General features: G+C 38.8%; 1 protein-coding gene across 2 annotated transcripts in view; it reads right to left on the bottom strand.

Annotated features, from left to right (window-relative positions):
- Positions 1-12,384, bottom strand: part of LOC139753823 (protein FAM76A-like) — a 148,130-nt gene that overhangs the window by 105,235 nt on the left and 30,511 nt on the right. For both annotated transcript variants that reach the window (XM_071670726.1, XM_071670727.1), the window contains exon 3: positions 10,604-10,820. In XM_071670726.1, the coding sequence (XP_071526827.1) occupies positions 10,604-10,820 (217 nt within the window). The remainder of the gene's footprint in view (positions 1-10,603; positions 10,821-12,384) is intronic.

Raw genomic sequence — 12,384 nt, 5'->3', positions numbered from 1 at the left:
AATGCAGCACAACATATCACGTTCATCAATCATAAATGAATATTCTAAACTACAGTTAATCGAGGCATCCATAATGCTGTACATTCCTACCATAAATTATTTATCTCTCTTTCTGTAATGGTTTGGTCACATGGAGAGAATGAGTGAGGAAAGATTGACAAAGAGGATATATGTGTCAGAGGTGGAGGGAACGAGAAGTGGGAGACCAAATTGGAGATGGAAAGATGGAGTGAAAAAGATATTGAGTGATTGGGGCCTGAACATGAAGGAGGGTTATAGGTGTGCAAGGAATTGAGTGAGTTGGAACAATGTGGTATACCGGGGTCAACGTGCTGTCAATGGATTGAACCAAGGCATGTGAAGCTTGTGGGGTAAACCATGGAAAGTTTTCTGGGGCCTGGATGTGGAATGGGAGCTGTGGTTTCGGTGCATTATACATGATAGCTAGAGAGTGAGAGTGAACGAATGTGGCCTTTGTTGTTTTTTCCTAGTGCTACCCCGCGCACATGTAGGGGGAGGGGGTAGTCATTTCATGTATGGCGGGGTGGTGATGGGAATGAATAAGTGCAGACAGTATGAATTATGTACATGTGTATATATGTATATGTCTGTGTGTGTATATATATGTATACGTTGAGATGTATAGGTATGTATATGTGCATGTGTGGACATGTATGTATATACATGTGTATGTGGGTGGGTTGGGCCATTCTTTTGTCTGTTTCCTTGCGCTACCTTGCTAACATGGGATACAGCGACAAAGTATAATAAATAAATAAATAATATATTCTGTAAGTTGAAAAAGGCATCACTTGTTTCTTGGTTGTTTTAATGTTCTTTCATTACACTCTTTCATTTCAGGAGATAAATAATTTTTCACCTTATTTCATCATAGGTAAGTCAGCCTCTAAGAAACAGGGAGTCCTGTTCAGGTATAGAAACTTTTTCTTCTGAACAGTTGCTCTGTTTATATAAAGGGCTGATTCATCTTTATATGGAGTACTGCACTCACATGTGAATTGGCTCTGCTCTGCATCCTTACTTGACAGAGCTGTATCAAAAGCAATATGACTTATAAACTCTCCCAGGCTAACTTCAAAACTTGACCCTCTTGCCCTATGCTGCAATGTTGGTTCACTTTCCCCTACAACAGGTATTACTATGGATTTTGCTTCAGGAAGCTGGTTGCTTGTGTGGCTCAACCACTAGTTACACCACAAGGTACTTAGCAAGTTGGTGTGGGGCTGTTGGTAACACAAGGGTGGGCTGTTTTATTAACTGTTTCTTTCCCTATACTTTAAAGCTTTGGAACTCTACACTTTCTCATGTCTTTCCCATTAACTATGACCTCAGACATTTTAAAAGACACGTTTTTTTCACTTACTCCAAAATTTGTAAATACTCTTCCTTTTGAATTTCATTATCCTCTATATTTCAATTAAGGCCTGGCACTGATTCAGACTTTTATCGATAAATGGAGCAATCACCATAAAAAAAAACGAAGGAGAATCTCTGTACTTGGGAAACTGATATGGTAAGAGCACCTACAGTAATATAATCATCTTTTTTGATTGGCTATGAATCTTTTCTTATATCATACATTGTTCTACTAGCTCATCTGAAAACAGACCAGGCAATCTAGATGGCACACACTATATCATTCTGGCATTTCTGGCTAATTTCAGGGCTTCTTCACACTCCATCTCCTTTAGCAAATTTTCTCTTATATCTTTTTCTAAATATATGGATGCTTATCAATCCTTGCAGTAAGTACGAAGCTTCTGAAGAAAACTGTACAGAATTTATATATAAAAGCTACAATTTACAGTATCATTTTTTTATTACTTAAATGTTTTGAAATGAAGGCTAATGTTAGATACTCAATCAGTCAGTAGGAATTATATCACCTTAAGTTATTTCCTCTAACATTTTTCTAAACATGCATATGATTTGTGATTCAAGCAGTATGTAAGAACTTTCTGAAAGATTGTATAGAAAATAAACATGAAAATACAATTCACCATACCATTTAATGATCATATGTCAAATTTTTTAAAACAAATATGATGGCTAAATCATAATCTATCTATCTATCTATCTATCTATCCATCCATATCTCTGACACCCATTACCACCTCAAACTCCTTCAAGGGGGTGGCCACAGATACAAAGTCTCCATAACTACTGAACTCCAGCATGGCTTCTTAACCTTTAGTGCCTCACCCTTAACAGGCCACTGGCATAGGGCAACTCTAATGCAGCATTTGAGAAGGATCCTACCCAATGTTCCTATCAACTAATACTACCTAAAGATCACATGGAGAAAAGACTTTTTTTTATTACTAAATCTGTAAATCATTATTTGTTCATGCATTACATAAACATATATTGAAGAGAACTGTCGGAAGGTGTTACAAATATAAGGTTAGGGAGGAAAGCTATTAGAAGCAGTTAGAAGTTTTTATCGTGCAAGTAAGGTTTGTGCACAAGTAGGACAAGAAGAAGATGAACTGCTCCAGATGAAGATGAGTCTGTGGTAGGAGTGTATAATGTCACCATGGCAAATTAAGTTGTTTATGGTTGGAGTGATAAGGGAGGGTATTGCAAATTTCTTGGAGAGGGGGAGGTATTCAGTTTGTAGAGGGTGAGGGGGACCTTGAAAGCGAGTCAGCTGATATTTGCTGATGGCATGACACTGGTGGCAGATTCAAATCAGAAACTGCAAAAGTCGGTGTCTGAGTTTGAGAAAGTGTGTCAAAGAAAACTGAGAGGAAATATGAATAAACAGTGCAAAGGCTAAGAAGTGGTATTGAAGTTCATCAGCTATGGAGACTCTTGAGAGAGTTGATGGAGGGAACAGGCATAAGAGATATACATAAACTGCCTCCAAAGCACCTCAACCTCATTCTTGTATTGTTTTGGATCCACTTACATTTTCAACTAGCATGTTTCACCTTTTCAAACAATAACTTTACCATTCTTATCATTCCCATTACTATCACACAATTCTTACCTCAATCTAAGTAAAAAAAGAAATAATAATAAAAATAATAATGTGTTGGAAATGAAATGCTTGAGAACAATGTGCGGTGTGAGGTGGTTTGATTGAGTAAGTAATGAAAGGGTACGAGAGATGTGTGGTAATAAAAAGTGTGTGGTTGAGAGAGCAGAAGAGGGTGTGTTGAAATGGTTTGGACACATGGAGAGAATGAGTGAGGAAAGATTCACAAAGAGGATATATAGATATGTCAGTGGTGGAGGGAAGAAGGAGAAGCGGGAGACCAAACTGGAGGTGGAAAGATGGAGTGAAAAATATTTTGAGCGATCAGGGCCTGAACATACAGGAGGGTGAAAGGTAAGCAAGGAACAGAGTGAATTGGAACGATGTGGTATACCAGGTTTGACGTGCTGTCAATGGGTTGAACCAGGGCATGTGAAGTGTCTGAGGTAAACCATGGAAAGGGAGCTGTGGTTTCAGTGCATTACACATGACAACTACATATAATAAATTTTTTTTTTTTTTTTTTTATACTTTGTCGCTGTCTCTCGCGTTTGCGAGGTAGCGCAAGGAAACAGACGAAAGAAATGGCCCAACCCCCCCCCCATACACATGTACATACACACGTCCACACACGCAAATATACATACCTACACAGCTTTCCATGGTTTACCCCAGACGCTTCACATGCCTTGATTCAATCCACTGACAGCACGTCAACCCCTGTATACCACATCGCTCCAATTCACTCTATTCCTTGCCCTCCTTTCACCCTCCTGCATGTTCAGGCCCCGATCACACAAAATCTTTTTCACTCCATCTTTCCACCTCCAATTTGGTCTCCCTCTTCTCCTCGTTCCCTCCACCTCCGACACATATATCCTCTTGGTCAATCTTTCCTCACTCATTCTCTCCATGTGCCCAAACCATTTCAAAACACCCTCTTCTGCTCTCTCAACCACGCTCTTTTTATTTCCACACATCTCTCTTACCCTTACGTTACTTACTCGATCAAACCACCTCACACCACACATTTTCCTCAAACATCTCATTTCCAGCACATCCATCCTCCTGTGCACATCTCTATCCATAGCCCACGCCTCGCAACCATACAACATTGTTGGAACCACTATTCCTTCAAACATACCCATATAATAAATATAAATAATAATAATAATAATAATAATAATAATAATAATAATAATAATAATAATAAAGGGAAGGGAGCGGGGGGCTGGAAATCCTCCCCTCTCGTTTTTTTTTTTTTCCCAAAAGAAGGAACAGAGAAGGGGGCCATGTGAGGATATTCCCTCAAAGGCCCAGTCCTCTGTTCTTAACGCTACCTCGATATCGCGGGATATGGCGAAAAGTATGGAAAAATCTTTTTTTTTTTTTTTCATACTATTCGCCATTTCCCGCATTAGCGAGGTAGTGTTAAGAACAGAGGACTTGGCCTTTGAGGGAATATCCTCATATGGCCCCCTTCTCTGTTCCTTCTTTTGGAAAATTTAAAAAAAAAATAATAATAATAATAATAAGTCAATTGGGAGGTGAGTTTGAATGGAGAAAAACTGGAGGAAGTGAAGTGTTTTAGATATCTGGGAGTGGATCTGGCAGCGGATGGAACCATGGAAGCGGAAGTGGATCATAGGGTGGGGGAGGGGGCGAAAATTCTGGGAGCCTTGAAGAATGTGTGGAAGTCGAGAACATTATCTCGGAAAGCAAAAATGGGTATGTTTGAAGGAATAGTGGTTCCAACAATGTTGTATGGTTGCGAGGCGCGGGCTATGGATGGAGTTGTGCGCAGGAGGATGGATGTGCTGGAAATGAGATGTTTGAGGACAATGTGTGGTGTGAGGTGGTTTGATCGAGTAAGTAACGTAAGGGTAAGAGAGATGTGTGGAAATAAAAAGAGCGTGGTTGAGAGAGCAGAAGAGGGTGTTTTGAAATGGTTTGGGCACATGGAGAGAATGAGTGAGGAAAGATTGACCAAGAGGATATATGTGTCGGAGGTGGAGGGAACGAGGAGAAGAGGGAGACCACATAGGAGGTGGAAAGATGGAGTGAAAAAGATTTTGTGTGATCGGGGCCTGAACATGCAGGAGGGTGAAAGAAGGGCAAGGAATAGAGTGAATTGGAGCGATGTGGTATACCGGGGTTGACGTGCTGTCAGTGGATTGAATCAAGGCATGTGAAGCGTCTGGGGTAAACCATGGATAGCTGTGTAGGTATGTATATTTGCGTGTGTGGACGTATGTATATACATGTGTATGGGGGTGGGTTGGGCCATTTCTTTCGTCTGTTTCCTTGCGCTACCTCGCAAACGCGGGAGACAGCGACAAAAAAAAAAAAAAGTAATAATATTGTAAATCCCGACATTCATAAGTACACTTGGCACAGATATGGGAGGAGATGGTGGATAATGTATTACAAACTTATATTATATAAGTAAGTTGATCCTGCAAGTATTGACAGCATAAGAGAGGAGTGTGATAAAAAGCACATTATGAGAAAGCAGACCTGGGTGTGATGAATTGTTACATACATATGGCAAGGACAAGTTTTATCCCTGGGGATAGGGGAGAAAGAATACTTCCCACGTATTCCCTGCGTGTCGTAGAAGGCGACTCAAAGGGGAGGGAGCGGGGGGCTGGAAATCCTCCCCTCTCAATTTTTTTTAATTTTCCAAAAGAAGGAACAGAGAAGGGGGCCAGGTGAGGATATTCCCTCAGTGGCCCAGTTCTCTGTTCTTAACGCTACCTCGCTAACGCGGGAAATGGCGAATAGTTTGGAAAAAAAAAAAAAAAAAAAAAAAAAAAAGAAATGCTGACTAAGAGGTTATGTGTCAGAAGTGAAAAAAGCAAGGGGAAGGGGGGAATGAGAAAAAAATGGAAGGATAGAGTGAAGGAAGTTGTGGGATATCAGGCCCTAAATATTCAGGAAGTTGTGCATAGGTAAAATGAATTGGATCAACATAGTATCATTCTGTCAGTGAGCTGAATCAGGGCAAACAAATTGGTCATAGTAAACCATAGAATAGTCAGTAGCTTATGGCTGTAGATGATAGGCTTTGGTTTCGTTAGCTTGTACACTGCAGTTAGTAAACAAATGTGTGTAAATGAGGCTGCTGTTCATTTCTTTTCTGATCGTACATTAATGAGGCACAATATTATTCACTATGTATTAAAGTGTACATGTGTATTTATGTATATGTATGTATACGTTGAAATGTATAGGTATGTATATGTGCGTGTGTGGGTGTTTATGTATATACATGCGTATGTGGGTAGGTTGGGCCATTCTTTCATCTGTTTCCTTGCGCTACCTCACAAACGTGGGAGACAGCGAATAAGTATAATAAAAAAAAAAAAAATAATGATAATAATAATAAAAATAACAATAATAATAATAATAATAATAATAATAATAATAATGATAATAATCTCCACATTAATACCATATGATACGACAAAACCCCTTCCATCATTTTCCTAAACCTCACATTACACACACTGCCTATCACACTCAATCTATCAAAATCAAATCAATCATGTTCTTGTTTATGCAATCTATCCATCCATCTATATTTCTGATACCTGCTCCCCTCAGGAATTCCCACAAAGTAGCAGGCACAGCCAGAGTCTCCATTACTGGTGAGCTCCAGAGATGTTTTATAGCCTTCAGAGCCTCATCCTGGTAGTAGTTGGTAGGCAGCCAATGACCAGGGAGGTATATTACCAGTACTACCTGCCTGGGTATCAGGAGGGTTAGTGACATCTGCTTAGCGAGCCAGCACTTTGGTGGTTGTCAAGCTGCACTCCACTGATTTAGGTAGCTGTCTTTTCTTTCTGCCTCGCTATCATGTGGACTACTGGCATTGTGTCCACAACACACACTCTCTCCTTGTCACAAGTAACACTGGACAACAACTGACTCATGCAGCTCATTCTTCATAACTCTTAGATTTCCCTGCAGAGAGCACTATGTTCTAGTCCTGCCTTTTGGTAGAATGGTAGGAGCAGTAGGCAGAAGTAGTAGGTAGGAATATTTAGACAGGATTATTGGGTAGAAACATTTGGTAGAAGTGGTAGATAGGAGCATTAGCTAGAAGTGGTCGTCAGGAACATTAGGGAGGAGCCTCTGCAAACACTGCACTAGACTTGCCCACTGCCAGTGGCCTGTCAAGGTTGAGGCACTAAAAGCTAAGAGGTAGCACTAAAGTTCTTTAGTTATGGACACTCTGTAGCCATGGCCACCCCTTTGGGGTAGTTCCAATTGAAACAGGAATCAGAAATACAGATAGACAGATAGTGCCTCAACCTTAACAAGCCACTGGCAAAGGTCAACTCAAAAGCAGTATTTTCAGAGGCTTCTAACTAATGTTTCTGCCGACTTTATCTACCTAATATGTTTACTTAATGTTCCAACCTATTACTTCTTCCTAATGTTCCCATCATATGTTCCTGCCTACTACTTCAACCTAATGGATCTACCTAATGCTCCCATCTAATGTTTCTTTTGCCAATTCAACAAATAGTACCAGATAAAAAAATCAGACTATGACATGCAACATAAACAGCAATTCTACATTTGAGACTACAACATGTAGATACTACAAACCATCAAATTTAGGAGAAAGGGTGGAGTTTATGAAAATTCATTACTTTTTAACAAGTTCCAACTGAGACTGAAGTTTGGCATAATATAAGTTTGTAATACATTATCCACCATCCCTTCCCATATCTGTGCCAAGTGTACTTATGAATATCGGGATTTACAATATGTATCTAAAATATAAATGCCAGATGATGCACATAATCCAAGTATTCTTTCACCAGTCACTTGTAATTACCCATTTTTGCAGTACAGAGAATGAGTTTAACACTCGTGTGGCCCCATCTATCTAACATTCTCTATCAGACAACCTAAATTTATGCATGCTGTCTGCACACACACTTACAACCCTCTTCCACTTCATACCCGACTCATTCATTCAAGTAATCCATCACACACAGTTTCTCCCATGGATCTACATCATATACTATATTGCTTTTTCAAGTTCTCACTAGAAGGTATCTTTGCATTCTTCCTTTCATGATGAATGTGCAACCATTAAACACATTCTAAACTTTTTTCACTTCAACTCTTTGACTTTTAATCTTGGCTAACACATCTGCAATCATTTTTACTTCAACTCTTTGACTTTTAATCTTGGCTAACACATCTGCAATCAAACTTCTCTTATCACTCAATTTTCATTAAATATGTCACTTTTTTTTCATAAACACATTGGAGGCCTGATTTCACACTTTTCTCTCCATCCTACACTAAGATCCCACTACCTCACAGAAACCTAACATGGCTAACTTTCCCTTTATATGCGTCTACAGCTTCCATCCCACTACATTCATCAAAAATTCCTCTCAATTCCACTCATCCATACAAACTTATATCCCATTATAGTGGTTGTAAGTACACCTTCCATTCAAAGCCACCTGCATCTTCAGTGGGGTACATTGTAGAATAGGGGTTCCCACCCCCGACAGGATAGCAGAAAGGGAAGGGAAACCCACTCTTTCAGGAGACTTGCTAGTTTTTCTCTATAACAATGGATGCATTCAACACTATCAACATGAAAACTTCTACAACACAAAATGATTCTGATGATAAACTATAAATACTTATCAATACAGATGATAAAAAAAGGGAAAGTCGTGAAAAGTATACAAAATCAAATAACTCAAAAGAGACAAACATAAATGAAGACAAGACATCAAGAAAACAAAAAAGACATATCTACAGAAATGGACAGAGTAATGAGAAGAGGGAAAGGGCAACAGGAGAAGGTTTTACAGAACTGGCTATGTCACATATCTACAGAAATGGACAGAGTAATGAGAAGAGGGAAAGGGCAACAGGAGAAGGTTTTACAGAACTGGCTATGTCAATGGGAAACAAGATTTCAGCTCCTGAAAAAATATTTCAACTTACTACGAAGAGGCAAATGCCATTTTGCAGAAAAATGTAGGATCAGCAAATCACTAGCAAGGAGAGAAATTGCTTTATCATATACTTCCAAGCTAAATACATGGGAGTGACATTTGGTGTATACCTCTAGATGAATAAATCACAATGCAACCAGTAAAATCATGACCAAGAAATGCAATAGTTTTTTGGCAAATCATGGAAATAAAGAAAGAAATGGGTGAACTAAAAATGGGAACAACTCACTACATGTTCAAGGAAGAAAAAGAACTAAATCCCCTTACGAAAACAGTAATCTATATGTCACAACAGAATGCACAAAGCAGAATAAAAAGTCATTCAGCTACTTAACAATAAAATGCACACTAGACTCAAAATCACAAATTTATTATTATCATTTTGCTTTGTCGCTGTCTCCCACGTTTGCAAGGTAGCGCAAGGAAACAGACGAAAGAAATGGCCCAACCCACCCCCCTACACATGAATATACATACCTATACATCTCAATGTACACATATATATACACACACAGACACATACATATATACACATGCACACAATTCACACTGTCTGCCTTTATTCATTCCCATCGCCACCTCGCCACACATGGAATAACATCCCCCTCCCCCCTCATGTGTGCGAGGTAGCGCTAGGAAAAGACAACAAAGGCCCCATTCATTCACACTCAGTCTCTAGCTGTCATGCAATAATGCCCAAAACCACAGCTCCCTTTCCACATCCAGGCCCCACACAACTTTCCATGGTTTACCCCAGACGCTTCACATGCCCTGATTCAATCCATTGACAGCACGTCGACCCCGGTATACCACATCGATCCAATTCACTCTATTCCTTGCACGCCTTTCACCCTCCTGAATATTCAGGCCCCAATCACTCAAAATCTTTTTCACTCCATCTTTCCACCTCCACTTTGGTCTCCCAAGTCTCCTCGTTCCCTCCACCTCCGACACATATATCCTCTTGGTCAATCTTTCCTCACTCATTCTCTCCATTTGCCCAAACCATTTCAAAACACCCTCTTCTCCTCTCTCAACCACGCTCTTTTTATTTCCACACATCTCTCTTACCCTTACATTACTTACTCGATCAAACCACCTCACACCACAAATAAATCCACATAATATTTTTTGTTAACTTTCAATTCATTTCCCAGTATTACCAGACAATTCTCCTGGTACTTCAAAAAGCTATCAATTCAACTACTATACTTCCAACATTCATCAAGTTAATATTTCTTTCACACAACTGTTCATACAACCACATACTCTACACTTTTGGTTGTACAATAACTTCCTTCCACCTTTTCACACATTACATAAAAAAACATAAATGAAGATAATAATTGGAGTATTTATGACAATTCCTTCAAGCAAGCCTATAAAAATCAAATTAACAGGAAAGGAAAATTCATATCTTAATGATAAAAAGATACTTATCAATTTTGTTACTTCTCCATTACCAATTTTCGTACGGTAAACCTTAGCTCCCAAAGATATCTTATGTGCTCTGAATGAGCATAATTCTATCCTAATCACCACACTATTAAGTCTAACTATATAGCACAGCACACTTACCCTATCAAATATATAAATCACTCACCTTTTTCTTATCAATATCCTTCCTATCAAATGCACATTTTTGTTTGCACTGGTCACATGACAGAGGGGGACCATATTTGCGTTCAGAGTTGGTACAACGTTGGCATTTGTTACCAATGAAGGCTGCTATAACATTGCAGTACTCACAAGCTGAAGGTTTACCATGCTGCTTCACCATGGACTCACATTTCTTGCATATTGTGACTGTGCTGCTTTTGCTGAAACCCAGAAACATCATGAAAAAAAAAATACATCATCATCAAAGAAAGGAGGAGGAGGAGGAGGAGGAGGAGGAGGAGAGAGGAGGAAGAAGAAGAAGAAGAAGAAGAAGAAGAAGAAGAAGAAGAAGAAGAAGAAAGAAGAGAAATGAGGAAGAGGAGGAATGAAGAAGACTGAGGAAGAACAATGAAAAAGAAATATGAGGAAGATGAGGAATGAAGAAGAAGAAAAAGAAGAGGAAGAAGAATGAGGAAAAAGAGGAATGAATAACAGAAGAGAAAAAGAAGAGTGAGGAAGAAGAAGAAGAAGAAGAAGAAGAAGAAGAAGAAGAAGAAGAAGAAGAAGAAGAAGAAGAAGAACTTATAATCTTAGGTACAGTATCTAATTTCTACTGATGTAGGAGTGATATATCTATCTTCCTTTACGCTGTCCACTGTCTAAATACAACACTGTGGCAATGTTGACACTATCTGAACATATCATTTGAAATGCCTCTAGCAAGCCACAATTCTAAATTACTTTCTTCCTCACTCTGTCCTCCCACATATCTATTATTACTATTTCACTCTAATACATGGTTTTAGAAAAACTCAACATATGACATTACACCAAAAGTTATTTCTTGATAACAACAAAACCCTATCAGCTCTATGCACAAAATGTTCATTTCTTAACATATCCATCTGAAGTTCAAACCCTCAACTTACTATTCTGCAATCAGACTCAATTCAAAATACATGAATCGGCAAGACTGCATCTTTGCTCACACACCTTATACCTCAATGCTCAAATTTTCTTACTTAATTTACTCAAAGCTTACAATTTCACTAAAACTTTGCTTTAAATCCACTAATCATCTCATAAATATTCTCTAATTCAAAACAATGTACCATATCTTCTGGCAAAATAATACACACTTTTTTCTAAAAAAAAAAAAATTTTGTCTACAAGAGTCCCCCTGCATCTTACATGCCAAATGTTAACCCACTCATCATCCCTGAATTATCAGAATTAAGAGAACTAAGTTACAGGGACAGGTTAGAGACCTTTAAATTTGGCCATCTTCGTAAATAGAAAAGTGAGGAGTAATCTGAACGCAACCTTAATTTTCTAACAGATTGATGACATGGACAGATGTAGGGATGGAGCAACCAAAGGGCTTAACATGAAATGAAGCAAGAAACTTGTTAACAAAGATGTACAGTACACAAATGGTGGATGAATGATTATGATCATGGCTAATGCTGAAAGCATACATAATTTAAGAATGTTCAAGAGATGGGTAACCATGAGTGTATAACTCCCTCCCCATACTACACTAACAGGTAATTACATTACAAGCAGGAGACTGTTTTAAGTTGCTGATGAACTTCAATATCATCGGTGTATCATATAAGGCATACAAACCTTTCCTTGTTGTACATGGAGTTGTGTTCCTAGAAAATGGTCTACAAATTTAATTCATGTACATCATAATCATCACTATATAGTACAAATGGGCCCATCCCAGCAGCTCTCACCACATAAGAGTGCATCAATGATCAGTTACAGGCACTGTATCAC

This window comes from Panulirus ornatus, chromosome 15 (assembly GCF_036320965.1).
Source record: "Panulirus ornatus isolate Po-2019 chromosome 15, ASM3632096v1, whole genome shotgun sequence".
Classification (NCBI taxonomy): Eukaryota; Metazoa; Arthropoda; class Malacostraca; order Decapoda; family Palinuridae; genus Panulirus; species Panulirus ornatus.
Note: the sequence above shows the minus strand (reverse complement) of the source record. Positions and strands in the feature narration are given on the sequence as shown.